At 41.7% G+C, this 20,936-nt stretch overlaps 1 protein-coding gene across 2 annotated transcripts in view; it reads left to right on the top strand.

Annotated features, from left to right (window-relative positions):
- LOC121946470 (protein bicaudal D homolog 2-like) overlaps positions 1-20,936 on the top strand; it is a 49,681-nt gene that overhangs the window by 1,361 nt on the left and 27,384 nt on the right. For both annotated transcript variants that reach the window (XM_042491034.2, XM_042491035.2), the window contains exon 2: positions 19,607-19,819. In XM_042491034.2, coding sequence (XP_042346968.1) covers positions 19,607-19,819 — 213 coding nt within the window. The remainder of the gene's footprint in view (positions 1-19,606; positions 19,820-20,936) is intronic.

Raw genomic sequence — 20,936 nt, forward strand, 5'->3', positions numbered from 1 at the left:
GATTGGAAAGAATGTGGAGAGACGGTTCAAGCAGGCGGATAAAGGTTGTGTCTGTTTTTCTGGACAGTGGCCGGACTTATTCCCCTGCTGTTGAGTCCACTTTTCTTCACTGGAGCAGCAGTTTGTCACTGTCATGTGATTTAGAGGGAGAGAAGTTGGCTTTAGAGTGACGTTAGGCAAACGGCTACAGCCTCTGTCTGTGCCCACAAGTAGTCATGGAAAAAAAGTCAGATTCCCGCTTCGTTCATGGTTGCTCACATCCTCCTTTTGAGATCTGGTTTCTTCTTGTGTCCTCCCACAAGGCCAGACAAGCAATAGCTGAGGAAGCTGAGTTCATGGTAAACCCCTTATTGCCTTGCCAGAAATCTGGTCATCACCCCCTTGGGTTTTTGTGTGTTTCAGAAGAGGGACCCATACAGAAAGGTTTTCAGCTCTCTGCCTCTCCCTCCTCTCTGTGTGTCTTCCAGTGACCCCTCTCTGTAGTCGTTGTTTTTGTCTTTGGCAGGAAGGCCTCCCTCTGCCACAGAGGAATGACAGCAACAAGATCTGAATAGAAGAAACAGACTGGAAAGGGTCTAAAAGAGTAACCATGGCAGCAAACTAAAGCAAATAAAAAGAATCAGGGACATTTTAGAAGATTTGTTTTTCAAAATAAACCAGTTGAAGTCTTGTTTAAATAGAAGTCCTCATTGTGAGTCTGGTCGGACTCCTAGACTCTGCTGGATCTTTCTTTCCGCCTCATAATGGAACACAAACATCCATCAGTGTGGGCAACAAACCCAATTGTTTGCTCCGAGCTATGGCAGGGCTTCTTTCTTCTGCCTCAGAGTTGAGTTATACCGGCTGTAGATCACTGATCAGATGTTCACCTTTGAAGGACCATAGCTATGTTCCTTTATCACCCTACCCAACCCCCCCAAACCCTGCCTCTGTATGAAGGGCAGGAGTGATGCTATCACAAGAGTAATACAAACACATTCTTCTGACATCCGTCTCCACTTCCTCTGTATTGTCTGCAGAAAAACAGTAGATAGCTCGGAGCAAACACGAGATAAGCGACTGTCACTGTCAACAGGGGCTAAAATTAAAGCTTATCCCAGTGCTCTGTTTCCTCTCAAAATCCAAACTTGTAATTTGAGATATGGTTGTTGTTTTAAAAAGACAAATGTCATATTCAGCACCCTCACAGTCTTTTGTTGCTCTGATTTGTGGGACATTTTGAAGTAGGAAGGTCAAACTGACCACTGTGGCTTTGTGTGCAGCTGGTAGAGAAACACATAATTTATGCTAAACGTTACATACGCAGACAGACTTTGCCTTCTGTCAATACTCTGAATTCATTTTGTCTGTATTTGTGCACGTTTTCTGAAAGTCATGTAACCATAGTTCATCATAGCCTAATTTTAGCATTTTACCTCTGGCAATAGAGTGGCTCAAGGATGACATTTTTCTGTAGGCAAACTCAAAAGTTAACCCTGGTTGCAGCATCAAAAAGCCTAAGGGGTTTTTCCATTTGATTTTGGATTATTGCAGAAAATATGCTCTCAGGTAAACAAATGTTTATGATGCTTGAATGTTTTGTTCAGCCAAATATTCTTTAAAAAGAAACACCACTTTCAGGATTTTTGAAGCCACGCACATAATTTATGCTAAACGTTACATACGCAGACAGAGAGAGCCTTCTGACAATACTCTGAATTCATTTTGTCTGTATTTGTGCATGTTTCCTGAAAGCTTGTAGATACAGATGAAACGGAGCAGACTCGGTGTGACTCCAAACCTCTCCTCTCACTTACTGGTATGCACAAACACAATATATAAGAAAAAAGCGCAGATTTATGTATATTCATAGCAACTTAAATGCCAAGATACCACTCTTTTGTCTCATGCAAACAGCCAATACGAAATCATGATGACATTAAGCAAACTTCAACCCTCACCCTCTCACCTACCCTTCGGCAGGGCAGTTATATTCACGCTGAAACACCCCCACACACACGCTACTCTCGAGGCAGGAAGATGGAGGAATTCTCTGCAGTACCGTTGCTTAGTAACGGCACAGCTCTGCGCCTTAATTTTAGCAGCTGTGCCTCATCCTCAGCAGGTGCTGCTTCCAGAGTGTGTTGGTCGGTGACTGCTTAAGGATCATCTCCCAGCTAGCTAGAGTAGTATACACACATTGTAATTGACTGGCAGTAACCATGTATTGGTTAATGATATTCATAGCCTGTTCTCTTTGTTCTTTTATATTTGTATGCAAAATATATCTTACAGTCATTGGCTTACATCTGCAGCTGGGACAGTGTTGGCCTCCTTGCATTTACTCATTCTTATTCATTTCAAAGCCCTCCAACCACAAAATGATTCTCCACCCATTTACTTGTGCACTGGTGTTTGTCACTAGGAACTGACTGCTTTCTATATGTTGATGTCTTCCTATCCTTAACCGTGCTCTTCCTCTCTCACTCCACTGAAAAGTGGAGGTACGCACTAAGTTGATTGTGATAGTAACCATCTTCTTGCACTTTTTAATATCTTTCTTAAAAAAAAAAACTACAAAATCAACAAAGTCTTTGTCTTCTTTGTGCAGCACTTTGCCTTGAGCACTTAGACTGTTAAACACCACAGGAAATGACAATGTCACCACTAAAATAAAACAAGAAATGACTCTCTCTGTTGCAGCTACACATATAAATAAATTGGACACTGTAAAAACAGAATCAGACATTTTCTAAAAATCAAAAAGTGAAAGTTCTCTTACGCTCTTGTTAACCAAAGACCTTATTTCAAGCATCTAACCAAAAGCCCATTCAAAAAAGACTATGAGACAAGGGAACCTGAGATACTACATGCTAAGTCATTTCAGTGCTTTAGGGCTCACTACGGGGGTATTCTCGTTTGTGTTTAGGCTTAAAAAAAATCATTAGTGGTGTTCTTTTATTAAGATTATCTTGCTGTTAAACGTGTGCATAAACATTTGTTTGCCACAGATCTTATTTTCTGTAGTTTTTTTGTCTGCTTGTAAGTGTATATCTTTTTTTTTTGTTGTGTTATGTTTACATGTTCAAAATAAAAATATTCATTCATATAGTAGTCCAAAAACCAATAGAAAAAGACCTATTGGTTATTTGACGAGAGAACCAGGATGATGCTAACGTCTGCGTCGGCCTACAGAAAAAAGTCATCCCCTGTGCACTCTACTGCTAAGACTTTATATGTCCACTTGCCTGACCATGCATTTCTTTGTGATTATGCAGCTCTTATTGGACACACAGTATCTTAAGTCAACAGCTGATTTGTACACGATACAGTGATAAAGGCACCCTTGCATGCTAATAGGCTGCTAGTGAAGATATGAGAAAGCTGTGTGGACTTTTCCCCAGTTATTATGCAGATTGCAGAGTACAGCCAAGGTGTAGGAGCTAATGACATTATAGTATACTCAGTGGACGAGCGGAAGGTGGTGTTCCCTCAGCTGTTGTTGATATTCTTAAGTTAAGCCACTCACAGGTGACATCATGTGCCACACCTCCAGCAGTTAATGCAGTTCAGCTCCTGCCTGTATGAAGAACCGGAGAGGCTTCAGAAGCGACAGAGAGCTCGATGTTTAGCCTTTTGGCCTGTCTGAGGTCTGTGTGAATGTAATGAGATAGAACACAGTGGCCACAAATACGTCATCTTCTATCCAAAGACAGCAGATCCATAGAGCTCCCCACAGGCTTCAGTTTTTATTTATTTTTTGTGGTAGTGTTTCTTTATAGACTGAGGCACTTTAAACAAAGGCCTGGAGCTCCTCTGGGCCCTAATTGCACTGCGGGGAGTGTCTGCACAGAAGTCGTTCAGTCACACACAGACCCTGTTCCTCCCCTAAAACCCTCCTATCGCCATAACAGCAGCTGTGTAGCACGTTGTGGAATTCAACCAGACAATCAGAACCCTAAATATTGTTAAGCTCAGTAAAACCTGGGTTGCCTGTGCTCGGCTCGCTGGCCCTTTGTGTTTTCAAGCCAACTGGGGTTAACGGGTCTTGGGTGTCACAGATGAAGAGAGGGTTAAATGCCAGCAGAACACAGTGAATGACAAAGGAGAGTGAGAGAGGCGTCCCATTGTGGTTACATTTGAAAGGATTGGGCACTTTTGTCTCTTTTGAAATGGCAGATCACTAAAGGATATATCCCAATGTCCTTAAACAAAGATATCTGGTGTGACTCTAAGCCCACTCTGTGGTGTTAAATGGGTTGGATGCTGATTGGATGTCAGAAAATACGAGGACACAAAACCCATCTGGTCTCTTATATGAAGAGTCATAAATAAAGTCAGTCTCATGTTATAGGATTGCCACACCGAGCTATATTTCATCAACAGCTGCTCATCTCTTACTTCTTTTAATGTTTTTTTTCTATTTTCTTTCTAACTTCTGCCATTCTTGTATTTTATCACAAACTTCCAGCTCATCCTAACAGCTTATTCATTACCCAAAAATTGCCTTATTTCTGCCCGCTTTCAGCTTTGTTCATTTATGTTTTTACCTCTGTTTTTGATCTTATAGCATTGTTTGGGGTATTCTTTTATCTATAATGTCTTTTACTGGATGGCAAGTCTGCAGTTAAGGGGTAATCGTTTCTAAATGGCACTAAATAAAGTCCTAAATCCCCTTCCCTCTGGGCCTAAGAGGATGAATCCCAGCCGCTATGCGCAGGGCTTACGGCGGCCTGGGAGTCTGCCAGGCCCAGGCACATTCAGCAGCCTCCATAGCCAGGGACAGGTAGGCCCATTTTGGGGTAAAGCTGGACAGACGCTCTTGGGAAACTGCCCTGTTCTCCCTCTCCTGGCCCAGTAGCCTACTCCACAGGCTGCCAAGCCCAACAGTCTGTTCTGAGTGCTGTCAGGCGTAGCATATATATGAATCTTAGCCTCAGTAAAGGTGAACAAATTATTGCAAAGACTAACCACACAACTTTGTGAAGACATTTCTACTTCAAAATGTTTAACTAAGTGTCCAGACAGGCCGCATAGACATCCACAAGATCCACTCACATAGGCTCATGTTGCCTTCTGTGTCACAGAAGGGCGACCATATGGTATTGCAAAGTAATGAAGGAATCATTCAGGCCAGTTTTAGGTAAAATGGCCCGCTGTTAATCCGTAATGATTTTAAGCGCTTTTGTCCTTAACACCGATAAACAAAAATACCATCAGCACCCGTCCACAGTTCAAGTAGAGGCCACATTTATTCTGGAGCGTTAGTGTAGAGCTGTTTGAGTAGTGCAGGTCTCACAGGGTGAATTGTTTGCTTGGAATGTTTCTGGTTTCGTGTATAAAGAGGGTGTTTGTGCAATGTGTTTAAATGAAAAGAATCGTGCATTTGTGACGTCCTGCTTACCAATGTGCGGTGTGGAAGGAACACAGTACTCTTGGTATTTAGCAATGTGTTGGCCTCTTACATGACCGATGGTCTTTAATGAAACTTGCAAGAAGTTGTTGTTTCCTGATAGAAGAGCAGAGCATTGTGACTGCCCAAGGGGAGAGTGCAAAATGTTTGTGTGCGTCATCAGGTCACACTCAGACACTGTCTCCTGGCTGCAGTAAATATGGATTCAGTTATTAGGTAATCTAAAGTATGATTATTAAATTTAACCCTGACAAGCAGCAATTAAGTAGCTTTATGTTAAGCATTTACTGTGCTTGACCCTCCCTTTCCCCCATATTGCAAAGCCTTAAAATTAAAAAATATTTACATTTACAAAGTTTGGAACACCCTAGTAAAAAGATTTCTTTAAAACATTCACAGAAGTCAAAAGTGCACGTAGACCAGCGTTATGGCAGCCTAGCAGGGTCATGAATCTACGAGTGTAATCCAATTACTGAAGACCAGGGCCAGATCAGGCAGTAGTCCAGGCTAAAAGCAGAGGATGAGGTCATAGTAATAGCTGCGTGCTTCTGACAATACAACATGGTTCAATCTGGCAATAGGTCGGTCTCCAGTTTCCCTTCTCCTTCTCTGCATATCAACTTTAAACTGTTATAAATCTGTCAACAAAGAAGCCAGTGTGCATGCACGTGACTAAGCTAGATGTGTGTGTGTGTGTGTATGTGTGTGTGTGTAAGAAATACAATGGCTACTTATGCCTTCTCTCCTACATGTCCAGCTGTCTGTATTGTGTAGTTTCATTGTCTCTTGCTTCCCGTTTTAAGTATCACCAACTGGGTAAATCTAAACCAATCGTTTGACTTACTTTTATGACTTTTTATTTACGATGAGCTTATTTTGGATATTTTATTTTTGTATTGATTAAAATTATTATTTGTGGGCTTATATAATGGCCACTGTCTGTGTTGTAAAAAGACACAAGCCTGTGTGTTAGGTAAGTTTACCCCACAGTAATACTACCTTGCTGTATACGCTTTTGGTAACTCAAGCTACCATGTTACATAATGTGAGATAGATACTCTATTTTCTCATTGAAAGCTGTGGTCCAGTTAGTTCTAGGCCTGCAAGCTGCTATTAAGTCTAGTTTATCAGTTCAATGTATGGTTGTATTTGTTATAGGGCTGGGCAGTATGACCGTGAAATAATATCACAATATTTTTCAGCTATATCACGGTACATGGTATATATCACAATATTTCAATAAATCTCCTCGAAAGCTTCATAAATGCTGGACTGGGCAACAAAATCAGATGTCACGATATTACGAAATACGTAGATATTGATACTGTGACAATATTTTAGGGATGAGTATTTGTACTTGGACAAAATCTTAACACAATGAGATTTTTGATTATCAGCAGTCGTGTGGATTTAATGACCTAAGTGGGTGAAGTATTAGAACAAGTAGAACAGTCTGGTAAGTTAAGAAAATTACATCACGTTACTGTACTGCAGCCTTTAAAATCAGGAAAAGACAACACTTGTTTCATATCATGATATGACGATATCCGAAATCTCAGACGGTATGTGGTCTCATATCACAGTAACGGTATGTAACGTGTATTTTGTGAGTGTTTGTTTTGAACCCCGCCTGCATCATACCTTTAGCTGAAGTCTGTGGGCTTCATTAGATTGCCCATATACCTTCCTTATCGCTTGAGCCACAGAATCAGCAACATGATTAACACGCAACGACACACTCACATAAAACTTGTAAATGACTATGTTTTTCTATGGGTTTCCTGCAAGCATAAAGACTCTTATTGAGTCTGTGCAAATCTCTGCTCCATCAAATCTTCTTCCTTCTATTGAGATGAATTCAGAACTGGCATCCCCAGCCCCCCTGCTCTGCATCCTGTTTACTCCTGAGGAGTCTGGCTTATTATAGCAGATGGGAAGTGCATGAATTATGGCTCTGTATCAGTCCGGATATCTTTTTAGTGGATCAGAGGACATGACCACATGAGGTTCATCAGGCAAGTTACTTGTGTCACCTCTGATTTGCAGGGAATACGTTTCTACAATACAGTTTTGTTAATGAGAGGAATGTGCTTGCCTTCCCATCTGTGTTAACATAAACACTCATTATGCTGCATTTCCGTTCAATGTTCTGGCCATTTCCACGGCAACAGAGACAGGAACCGACATTCAATAGCCACGTAGAGTCGCCCAGCTTTAGACTGCACTAAATGTTTTGTGCTTCAAAAGCTTTTGTCAGTAGTTTTTTATGACAGTGGGTGTTCAAAGTATGTGCTGAATCAAATGCAGCTTGCTTAGTCATACATTGGTTAGGTGGTTTTGTAAGTTTCCACCTACAATCTAAATCTTAAAGTACTTCACTTGTGGAAATATGGTAGTTACATAAAACTATGACTGTCTATGCAGTAGAAAGACATGCATACTTTTAAATTGGTGCTACATGATCAGAGAAAACAGAGCACTAAGCAAGGAAATGCCCACATAAAAAAAAGATCATTCATTTTGGGTGTTTGTTATATTGGGAGTATTTTTTACCAGTAAAGCACTGCTTAATTGTACCATTTCAGCCTCTATTTTTAGGATATAAGAAACAATATGGTAGTTACTTCTTGGTCACAAATTCTCATATTACAGTCAAACAGGGCACTTAAATATGTTTCTGACTGAAGACATTTTAGGCAAAATATAGGCAGTAAGTAACAGAATCAGGTATTTATATTTGAGTTTTGTCTGAGTGTGAAGAGAGAGAGACATGGGTCTCTCTCTTGATCTGCTTCTATATTTTTTGTGGGCATATGAAAATGCAGATGTACAATTTGTAGCCCCAGCAACAGCCCATTTCAGCTAATAAATAAGCTGGGACATCTGGATGCTGATTAAATGGAGGGAAGTTTACCACAGTATATTTAAACATACTACCCACATGGTTGTGATACAAAGCTGGAAGTAATCAGAGACATACAGATGTTGATGTCCTTTTAATGTCCTCGTGAAATTAGAAGTCCACATTTCCCATATTGTGGGATGTTTACTTGAGACACAAATTATTGTGGTTTTCACATGGGAATGTTTTTATCCTATTGATGTTATGTCCCAAGAGAATCAAAAGATTTTAGATGATGTGCTGATTAGCATATGCTAAAAGCAGGAACACACTTGTGGTAGCTATAAGTGGACAGATGGTATATGCACCGCTCACACCCATAGATATACACGCACATGCACACACATCTATTGTGTATGACTTGCCCCACCCATCATCTAAAGAGGAGTTTTATCGCTGTTTCCTCCTCAATTTGTCTCGTGGCGTTCAGTGGTTTGGTTCAGTGGATGAAGCGATTGCGGATGAGATGTAGACAGATAGTTTCTTTGTTTACGTGAGTTTACTCAGGGGCACACCCCTCTTTAGTTCCTGTGAAATTCTACACAGTCCACTCATCTCAGTTATCTCCTGACTGGCAGAGTCGTACCTTCCATCTCACCTAAATTAATTCAACCAGAGGGCAGATTCTGGAATCATCTCCTCATTTTAATAGCCTATTCAAACATTAGCAAACCCAATTTCAAAGGGTTGTCCCTTCGCCCTGGGGGTCCTTTCAACTACAACACCACAGTTAAATCAGAACAGCAGTATGTCTGCAATCTCTCCACACTCCATAACCACTCCCCGCCACCTTCCTCCTCCTTCCCGGGCTCCTATTATAAATAGGCTAGTGGGTCTGGGTCCCCCTGTCGCAGTGTGTCGCACCCGAGTCTCATGGAGGGAGCCCACGCTTTGAAACCCTCAGGCATGATTGAACAGGGGAGAAAGAGAGGGAGGAATTGGGAATAGAGGAGGGGTGAGAAGGAGGAGAGATAAGAAGACGGAGTTGTATAGTGAGGCAGGGGGCTGCCTGTACAGCAATAACAACATTAGAGTTTGGGCTCACAGAGAGCGAGAAGAGGAGGGGTTTTAATTGGATGTGTGCCAGTCTCTCAGGGGTCCTTGAGAAATGTGGAGAGCAGACAGAAAGGGAGAGAGGTTTGGATGGGAGGGGCACTGGGCAATGCCAGAGTTTCCTGTGGGAACCAGTTCACTCCCTTTTTAAATGGGAGAAGAATAGGGGTTCCTCCATCAGCTGGCTTGATGGGTTTAAAGTGCTGGGACTTTAAATGGAGAATAACCAGCAATCTCTTGTTTTTTCTGTACAACAGCTTAGCAGTAGGATGTTTCCCAGTGTTTGTTCAAGACTTCAGGGCGTTGTGTTGGGGTTAGGCTTATCTTTCATCTTGTTTTATTATTTTCACTTGAATGCTCTGTTGTTAGATGGTGGAGAAAGGTATTATGGAGTTTACAAAGTATTTTTTGAACAGGGAGTGAAAGAACTTGTTAGGTAATACAAGCCATAATGTTTCTGCTGTTTGCATATACTATTTTCTATTTAACCTTTAATACTTTTTGCAAACTAATAGGGCTGAATGATTAATTTAATGTTTTCAGTTATGGTTTTGGCTTACAGCGCTTATGAAAACAAGATAATGGAGATAAAACAATTATTGTGCTGCATTTCATTGAGCAATGTTTCTCTCGTTTTATCATGGTGGTCTGTGTTGGTGGCTTTCTCTGTAGATGTAGCATCTTTTCAGACCCTCTCAGTGACTTTATTTCTAAAAGGGACCAGTGACGCATTTAGCAACTTATTTAGACGATCAAGAAGAATACATGTCGGGATTCATTCACATAAATGCTGCTCGAAGTAATCACAGTCCACAGCTCTTTTACCAGCAGCTTGGGATTCCTCCTCCTGCACCGTTTTTATCTTTTATATATCTTTAAATAATCTAGTTTTTCACTTTTTTGCAGCTGAATTATTTTAAAGTTCAAGAAAATCTACTGTGAAAAATACTTTTTTTTCTAAGTTGAAAAAAATGCACGATGTTTCCAAAGTCATTAAGTCATTTTGTTAAATAATCCTAATCTTGAACTTGACACAAATAATTGCAATTATTATTTTTGTCATTATCAAGCAGCCCAGCACACTAATATGATCTATTATGTGCACAACGGTTGTGAGGCGACTGAGCCTCCACCTCATTCTTTACAAACTGTCGTGGCCTCAAGCTTTTACCCCACTGGTAGAGAGAGCGTGCACACGCAGTCACATTCAGGATTTAATTACTGCAAATGGGGAGGGGAGGTCATTAGTCTCTGTCTGACTGGGAACAACGGCAGGTCCTGCCCAAGAGACCATCTTCTGGGTTTCGGAGGGTGAATGAAGAAGTAGGACGGTGTTGAGTAGCAGCACAGGGATGAGATTGGAACTTTTTTTTTATGAGCGGAGTGGTGGAAAATTTGACAGAGCACATCAGAAGTGATGAATAGATGCATCTATGTGGCAACATATGAAGCACCTTAGATGGAAAACCTCAGGAAGAAAGCGAATTGATTTTCTGCAGTCTCTCCCCCGTCCTGTCAGTGCTTCAGCCTGATTGACTAGACATGTCTTGGTAATAATGGATGTGCCTAGGAGGTTAAGGGAGAAATGCATTAGGGTCTCATATGCAGCATTCATCTCATAAATGATTATTGTTAAGGTGAAATGGCAGCAAGCACGGGTTTGATTAAAAATACTGTAGCGATCACATATACAAACAAATAGATTCAATCTACTTCACTTTCGACCTCCTTCCTGCAACCTGACCTTGGACTTCGGAGGAGAATTTAATCACATGTCATGTGTGGGAGGGTGTGTCTCAGTTACAAATGTATGTGTGTGTTTATATGTGGCCCCAGCTGTGGCCCCAGCTGCTCCCCTCCTCTGTCATTTATGTCAGTAACAGCGAGGGGCTGTGGGAGTCATACGTAAAGCCTCCACAGGGAGCAGTTTCTTGTGGGAAAAATGCTGAAATACACACTAAATAGAGACTCAGTCTGTATCGCTCCTTGTTTACTATGATGTAGGCTTGGCCAGAGCAAAGAGCAAAAACACAAATAGTTCAAAAGCATGAAGACCAGCAAGCGCTTTGTGGAAACACAACTCAAATTGGAGACGCACGGGTGAGGAGTGTTGCCAGAGAAAGAGGGAGGAGAGCAAGCTGTGCAAGGCTGAGCTCTGAAACTGCCATCTGTGTCAGTGCCCTGCCTCTACTGAACGCCTCTCGCTCTGTCACTGTAATTGGCATAGTAACCATAACGACGGCTGTTCCCCTGGGGTGCGGGCGCGTGGACCTGGGAGATTTCATCCAGCCACAGAGCGTCAGGCAGAAAGGGGAACCGACAGGCTGACTATAGCCAGGCGCAGATAAGGCTGTCTTTGCATTGCAAATGATTGAGGTTGTGAAAGCCCAGAGCCGGAGCTGGTATGGAACATTGGCTCGATGTGAACGATGATAAAGAACTCCAGCTCAGACGCCGATATGGTGGTGCAATATACCAGACCTATTGAATCCCTGCTCTCCCTTGAGACACTGGCTTTTTCCTCCATTCTGCAAGATTTAGCTGTTGAACAATCGACCCAATAAACAGCCCGGGATAAACAGATGCTTCCTCATGGTTAATTGACTGCCACGATTAAATACTGAAGACAGAAGTAGAATTTAAAACCTTGTGGTTCATCTACCCGGTTGCACAAGACAGAACATGATTTTTCATGGTGTCGTAAAAGAAACAAAAACAGTAATTCAAGTCAAGAAAAACCTTCTCAGGAAACACTTAGCCCCACCAAAAGCTGTTTCCTCTGTAAACGTTGACAGTGGAACATAGTTTGTTTTTAGGCCGAGGTTATATTTCACTCATTAGTGATATGAAAACAACTTTTTCCTCATTATACTACCTATTCTGTAGCATGTAGAAGCTGCCTTCGTCTTATATAGAGTTGTTACCATTTTCTCCTGCCAGCATCTGTTTTATCTATAATTTAAAAAAAAAAAATTAAATCTGTTTATCTCACTTAAATAATTTTCATAGCAAATTGTATCTTGTGGACTGAAAAAGCAGTTGATTTTGTTATACTAGTAGGCCACCAAAAATTTAGTTTGTATTTCCAGTAATTTATATAATGAAAAAAAACAACTGACACTTGGTGTCCATGTATCGATACATATTGCCATTCAAAATATCGCAATATTTTCATGTATTGATTTTTTTTACCCCACTCCTGTGGGGTAAAACTGCTGTTTTATTCGGGTAAAAAAACGACTTCATAGTTCATAAATAAGTTATTGGGTATCAAATTGGTACATAGACTTGCGTAGTCGCCGATAGGAAATTCAACATTTTAGTTATGGGAGGGTTTTCTGACACTGGTATGGGAAGAGCTCTAGTCTTATATACCATATACATGGAAGGCTAAATAAACTGTGCTCCGATGTGGGTTCTTAAGCTCACTGCCAGAGGCATAATGACTGTTTTTACGCTGTAATAACCCAGGAGCCAGTCCATGAACACACCTCCAGGCTGACACAGACACCGTAATGGCAGTAGGAGGCTTGATTGATCTCTTTGCAGGTGTTTCAGCGTCTAAAGAAGATGTATTTTCTCAAAGCTCCAGTCTTTGTAGACGTATGATGAATTTAGATGCAGCTGTTTTGATCTCAAGGTCTGATCTGACCAAGGGATTGACTTCACACAGAGTCTCTAATGCGGACTTCAGATTAGTGGCCTGTGAGAAGTCGGAATAAAATATGAGGTGTAGTTTTCCCCAGCCAGGTCTGATGAAAGTAGTAACGAGCGCTTAATCATTGCAGCCTGATGTAAGCTGGGAAAATGTATGTAGAGAATTTGTATCACTGAGCTTCTGCAGCCCAATTAGGGAATTCTGATATTTCTGGTGGTTGAGGACGACTTCTTCAGTGAGGCGTGTAAAGGGCCTCATGAGTCTGATTAGTACATTGCTGGTACGCAGAGACCTGTGAGTGAGTGAGTGTACGTGTGTTTGCTTTAATTGCATGTACCTTCTCCCAATGGCTCCATCCCCTCTGGCGTTTTCTCCTTCTCTGTCCTTCCCCTGCAACTCAGAAGATCCAAAAATCTTGCAAAGCTTTGTGTTTTTTTTAGGAGGTTCACACCGTTACAGTCTCAAAATAAGAATATAACATTCAGCCAATCCACTTGAGGCTAAATCATTTCTTTTTTTTAAGAAGTAAATATATTTCTCTAACCTCTGCTTTTGTATATTCTCTGTAGTGTTTTCCTTCCCGTCGGCATTCTGTGCGTCTGTGTACGAGATGACAATGTTAGTTGCATACAGTGATGGTGGAACCCCTGTGAGGCATGAAAACACTCGCCTCTTCTTCCTTTATCTCCAGAGGGGAGAGCAAGCCTCAACACAGCAACACCAGGTGCTGCAGTTCGGCTGACCGCAGGGCACGCTGGGAAAATTGGAAATGGGCTCTGTGTGTGTGTGCATGTGAAATTGCCCAGGCCTGTTTGTGTCTGTGTGTGTGTGTGTGTGTGTGTGTGTGTGTGTGTGTGTGTGTGTGTGTGTGTGTTGGAGAGAGAGAGAGAGAATAATAGCCCAACAGCTCTGTGCTATGCAGTGAATCAATGTGGCTCTGCGCCAGGCAACAACTAATATCTCTGCTTCCCTCGTTCGCATTTCTCTCAGCCTCTCCTTTCGCCTTTCTACTTCTGCTTGGCACAAATAAGGCCTCGCACATATCGAACTGTTAAATATGACAGTTTCTTCCAAAACTACTCCTCTTGTAATTTTGCCATAATAAATCCTTGCTTGAAAGGTCCAAATTTTCACGCTGCTGATATGGTGAGAAACTGTCAGGAAAGCCAGAAGGGGAGAATTCAAACCAGCGGAGAGTTAATCATAACCTCCACGGATTTGTTTAGGGATGAAAGAGAATGTCTGTCTTTTCAATTTCCATCCCACTGAGGAGTAAAGTCTGAAGTAAATAATTAGCTTCTCTGTTACTCATTATAGCAAGTGTCGTTGGCTTTGGAATAGCATGCACTATTCAGCAACAGAGCTGTCGGTAAATTGAGTTAACTACAACGAGCGTACACGTGACATGGTTTGAATTCCCAAGAGAACCATGTTATACAGAACACTGAGCTATTATGTCTTAAAGAAATAAATTAAGTGCAGTGATGCCGGTTATGTACAGTAGTGGGTCAAATTGCCGTCTAGGTCATACATATGTGTTGTAGGACATCAGTGGTTTGCCAGAAGCCTTTTAACCACATTCCCCAAGAGAACTTTATTATGAGCAGTTGATAATGGACGGCTAAATATAGAATCAACACACACCTCGAAGCAATGTGCCCCTTCAAAGTCGCTGGCTGCACAGTGGCCTGTAAATAAAGAGAAACAGACAAACAGAAAGAGGGCAAAAAAGGGCACGTCTCTGTTTATCATTACTAACTGCAACTCCACGTGAGCTGTGACTCACGAGGCACCAGTATCCATTTAGTGTTGTTTTTTCCTCTTCCTGCTCCTCTTCTCCTCCTCCGCAATCGCCTACGATGACAGCTCAAACACTGACCAGCCTTCACTGTTGCTGGTTGGCATCAGGGTCAACCCCAGTACTTGGACCGTCTGTATGACTAACTAAATTCAACTAAATGACATAGCGTATTGTTCAACGTTCGTCACAGGACGTCTTTGTCATTGCACAAGAATGCTGCTGAAGAGATGGAAAATCTCAGCTCAACATCAGCCCACTCCAGACTGCAGTTTTTGCCAAATGCATTCGCAGATCACATTTCAGCATATCGGGGTTGTGTCGTCTGGTGCTGAAGAGTAGGCGTGCCCTGCTGCGACCTATCTGTCATTATCAAGGGAGATGATCATGTCAGCATTATGCCTCAATCAGAGGATCTCACTGTCTTTTTTAATTGGTCCAGTGAGGGCTTTCCCCCACATATTTTTGAAACATGGTTTACTTTTCTGTGGCTACACCAAAAGATATTCTCATTATATGAGACTTTTTTTGTTTCATTTTTTTCCCCTATTCTTATTTTCTTTTGCTTTTTACTGACATGTCTACATGTCTTCTGCTTTTACTCTCCCCTAGGTCTTGTCAGTGTTTGTCCCCAGGTTTCTGTTTGTGCATGTCTTTTATTTCATGTCTATCTTATTTTGAAGATGTATCAACCAGTAGAAAATACCATAGCCACTGATGTACAGCTAAGCAAAGGGTATGGTTAACTTCTATAGTTAAGGTTAGCTTCGTTCAATCTGGCTCAGCAACAAAGAAGCTATCTGGCTTTTCTCTGTGTCTTATCCTGTCTCCATTTCTCAATTTTCGTCTGCCTGTCCTCCTGCAGCAAGCTTTACTTTCTTTTTAAATCCAGGCTGTGAGACCACGGGGGGTTAAATGGAAACTTTAACAATGAGATGATTATCGCTGGACCAGAGAAAGATGAATCAGATCCAAATCCAGAGTTTCCTAATTGGGTTTTGGTCTTAAGGCAAGGGTTTTCAAGATACCTCACTGGTATTGATTGAAATCATCCTGCCCTCTTGCTGAAGTCCAGGCCTGTGTACAGATCATGTGTATGTGTGCTGAATGCACTCAGTGGTTTTATTCTCCAGGGTCTAACCGTATCTATGGATACATCCCTACTCACTTCCTATTCCCACTTCATGATAGAGAACAATGTTTTCTGCCAGCAGTACAGAAACTGAAACAAGAATTTTATATTTGGTTGCTTGAGCTCCACAGGGGCTCTGAGACCTGCAGTATCGATCTTACTTGTCAGAGACCTAAAGCCCATCTCCCTCGTGTGCTCGACTGAAAGGATCAGAGAAACATGCGCAAGAGGGTTTTGAGCAGGGGCAACAACGGTGAACTCTGTCACCTTTATTCTCCCTGATTCGGCTTCCTACACTGTAAGGTATTGAACCTTAGCAGCAGGGCTGTAGCCCTCAGAACCCAGTGCTTAACTCTTCCCCCTTATTACTGGACAGGGATCACATAGCAATAACGTGTGATTGACCGTTGAGTCCTGATTTGTCTCACCTTGTTATCAGTGGACTTTGCCTCTGCAGGCCGTGTCTTTGGTCAGATTAGAGGACAATGCAAGGATTACAGCTTGTTCCAACATGCTTTGAACATTAACATATGAGAAGTCACACTGTTGTAGCAACATTTGTTTTGCTTAAAGATAAACGTACTGATAGCAGATTGAATTTAACACCCTGGGTCTAAAATAAAACTCATTACCAGAGAAACCAGTGTTCTGATATACCTAAAACTTCAAATGCAGGCATAGCAACAACATCCCTCCTTATTGCAGTCTGCATTCATTCACCCATGCCCGAGTCTTTATTTAAACCTTTGGACGTGTGTTAATCTTATGACCGTCAGATCCTCCATTCTGGTGTGAGCATTACATGGGGGAAGTAACAAAAATAGTTCTGACGGCTGAGAGAAAAAGAACTAAGATGAGAGATGATATGTCTCATTTTATCAGTCATCCTCAATCACATGATGCGTTTGATCAGTGATTATGTACTTTGATCTCCACATGAGAGGTGCCCAGCAGGGTGTGTAACCTCAGTCCATCATGTATGTACTCATCTGAAATCAGACTTCCTGCTCTGTCAACGGATAAATCCCTTGAATTATTGACTTTTCCTTATGTTGCATCATAATGTGAGCTATAGCCCTCCGCATGGAAATCCAGTCCAGACAGTGTGCTAATGACTAAATACCTGCCTTTGATTAGCTTTCCAAGAGATTAATAATCCACACTCACATGTTCAGTGTATAAAACCACAACATATGGCAAGCTAAAGATGAATTATAAATTGGGTGGACAGCTCACTGCAGGATTACAGGCTTGGTCGCGTGCGTCCCCAATTCACCCTCCCCTAAAAGTAGCATAAACCCATGCTTGGGGGGTTGAGATTAAAGGCATTGGGTCAGAGGGTTTTTGGCTAGGGGCTCTACTTTCTGTGTGAAGGACATGCTTCTTAGATTTGAGTGATTGGAGTCCTTTTGATATTTACCATATACCAAGATTATAATGATGGGATTCCCCCTCTCTCATTGGGTTAATCCTGTCTCCTATAGTGACTTTCTAATCAAATGCCATCTCCTACTGATTGATGGTGTGATTTTTGGAGATGGGGGAGGTGTAGTGAAAGGTATTAGGAGAGTTATTTAACAGATACTCTTATCTAGAGTTACTGACATTAGTTGTTTATTGACAGACACTTTTGCTATCAATATACTTATGAAACGTTATTTTCCCTGTCATATATGTACTCACTAAAATTTTGATTTCATAGTCTTATCCATTTGCCTTACTTTTCTTTCATTTTCTTCATTACATTGCTGTATTTAGTGATTGCCGGTGCTGCGCTGGCTCATGTGTTCAACCAGTCATTGTACACTTGTAAGACTGTTTCTAGTTCTCAGAACAAAAAGCATGAAAAAGATCCTTCGGTCTGAAAACCCAAAAAACACAAAATTGTGAAAAATATCTATTTCAGTTTCCTTAAACCCAACATGATGTCTTTGAATTGCTTAATTTCAAGATTACAAAACCCAAAGATGTTAAGTTTAAAATCACCTAAGGCAAAGAATGGCAGCGCGCCTTCACAGCTGAGAAGCTGAAACTTTGCAGTTATCGTCATTTCAGCTTGAAAAATAACATCAAATTTTAATCAGTCATGTGATTTTTTGTTTCTGTCACTCAACTAATCGATTAACATTAACATGTTTCAGCTCTTGTGTGTCGGCCCACTCAGTATTTGATCAGCTGCAACTGTTTGAAAATGTGGGTCATCAGTTTATATCAAAAATTATAAATTGTCTTGTGACATTCTTTAATAAATTAGCACCATCAGGTATGTGCTAAAATGTAGTTTGCCACAGATGAGGTTCCTCATGCGACTGACACATTTAGCAGCATTTCAGACTGCTATTACGTCTAAATAAAGCAAACTGCGTCTCAGTATGAGGGTTTATCTGTTCATCCTCGCTATCTGCCTGTGGGTTGTCATCTTTCCTGGAATGTGAGCGATACTGCAGCCATCCTGCACGAGACATGATGTCACGCACTTCTGTAACCTACTGAAATAGTTTTACACATATTCGTCTAAGTCCCACAAGTAGGCCAGTTCGACTAATGCAAATTTCCAGATTTTCCTTCCTCTAAAGGAATTACTGGGATTAATGTGATACGCAGTCAAACAGAGAAAATCCCGCAGCAGCCAGTCACGTGCAGCAGTCTGAGGGTAGCAGGTCACAGAGAAGCGAGAGTGCGCTGCAGCTGCTAACAAGGTCAGATTCGGTGCCTCAGGTGATTTCAGATTACTGCCAGCACTCGAGCTGTGAGGCGAGATGAGAATCAGAATTTCCATCGGATCACTGGTGGCAACGGGATTGGAAATGAAATCTGTAATCAGGGGGATGATTATTTTGAGAAGGCGGAGAGTAGCCTAACCTAGATTCTGCTGCAGTTAAGGTCTCGCTCCGTCTCTCCCTCTCTGTCTGTCTCGGTTTGTCTCTGTGTTCATATGTTGCTGCCTTGCAGGCCATTAACAAATTAAGGTCAAAATTAAGGGAGCTATTTGTAGTGAAACTCTTTTATATTGCAGTAAAACTACTGACTGAGCTCCTTTCAGCTGAGGATATCCCCTACAGAAGGCAAAATCCTCAGCCTATATGTCTTTCATAGTTATTTAATCTTCATGAATTTCATCCTCTTCAGACAATCCGTAAAAATCAAATCATATCTGCTGACGTTCCTGTACTCTGCTATGATCTCTTAAGGTATTAAGAGCATTAGAAAATAGACCTCTCATGATCGCCCAGACACTCGTCCATTTGCTCTACTTTGCCTGTTTGGTTTTCCCATCTGTGGAGTCACTTCAGAGCACGTGCAGGGGAGGCCAGCGTCCTGCGGGTAGGGGAGGGAGAGACGGGGGAGCCGGGGGAAGACGGGATGATGAGGCCCAGATGGAGCCTAACTGATTATCTCTACGGGGCGACAGCAGTATTTTGGGAGGTTTTTGAGCCCCAGTCCCTGGTTGAACTGCAGAAGTAGAGATTAGTGTCACTTTAAAATGGCAAACTTTTGTCATTGACAATCCTTTTATTCAAAATTTTAATAACAGTTAATACTTTATCCCCTGATTTACATACATCTGTAGTTTGGCCACTAAATAGTATTAACAACAAATTCCTCCCATATATTTTTTAACACTACAGCTTCTAAACAACAGTTCTTTTTCTTCTTTACTGTGTCTCCAGGCCTTTGGACAAGCCTACTCCAACCACAGGAAGGTGGCAGCAGATGGGGAGAGCCGTGAGGAGTCACTCATCCAGGAGTCAGCCTGTAAGGAGGCGTACTACGAGCAGAGGGTCCTGGAGCTGCAGACCGAGCTCCGCCAGGCACGCAACATCCTCACCAATACTCAGTCTGAGAACGAACGCCTGATGACCATCTCCCAGGAGATGAGAGAGGTAAGAGTCGGGAAGGCACAACCAGAATTAAAACAGAATTATTCAGGATTTTAAAAAAGGGGGTAACAGTTTAATCTGTCCAGTCAGCTGGATATGGATCACAGGACGCTACTAATGCACATTGTTCATATGATGAAACGTCAACACAAGAGGACTTTGTAAAGTCACTTCATAGAATTAGTGTTCATTGGAAGACAGGGTATCGTGGTTATCTTTTTCCTAGGTCAATACTTGAAATAAACTCACCTATGAGTTCAAGCGGAGTATCGTGTCTGCTTCTGCTTTCCTGCAGCTATTGAGAACAAGTGTGTTTGTTCATGATATATTTTTTTTTCTGTGAGAAGATGTAGAAACATAACAGACCACAGATCCATCTCAAGCCCTGTGTAGTTACGCCCAGGAGGAAACCGGGGCATACGGCTTCTAGCTTTCATTGGGTGAAAAAACTAGTAAAGTAAAGGGGCAAAAGAGTTGTCTGTAGCACAAGATTGAGTGCTGCATAATCACTGCACCTGCACTCTTTCACCTCTGATGAGTCAATATTGCTGTTTAAGTTGCTGTTATTCAGGGTACGATGTGGTGTATTTCTGACATGTTAAGACAAGACTAATCACACCGTTATGACTCTAGAACAGGCTGACTGAAGCAACACCTTGCCTTCAAGCAGAATGTGATGTCTTCAATTATTGTGATGCAGGGTGGAGTTGTAATTACAGATAATTAGGAAAATGCTGAGGCCATGGGAAACATGCACTATTGCAAGAGATGGCATGATTGTACATGCATAATTAATCAAACAATATCTTACATTTGTGTGAACTGTTCCATGACAATAGTGCGGAACTTGTCAACCCAACTGTGATATCAGTGACATGCCTCATTATGAAAACTCCACCTCAGACAAGCCCTTCATCAGCCTGCTGTTAACCGAAAACTGTTTTGCTAAAGCTATGTCTCTAAATCAGAGCATAGCCTTTTCACATTCCTGCAGGCATTTTCATATTCCACTCTCCTAAGCTTCCCTGACTATCAAAATGCTAACCTTTATTGTCTGCGCCCCACTTTGGACAATGTCTGACCTCTTCATTTCTGCCATTTACATATACTCACTGCTAAT

The sequence above is a fragment of the Plectropomus leopardus genome, chromosome 9 (genome assembly GCF_026936395.1).
Source record: "Plectropomus leopardus strain MGB_pleo_1.0 chromosome 9, ASM2693639v1, whole genome shotgun sequence".
NCBI classification, from domain to species: domain Eukaryota; kingdom Metazoa; phylum Chordata; class Actinopteri; order Perciformes; family Serranidae; genus Plectropomus; species Plectropomus leopardus.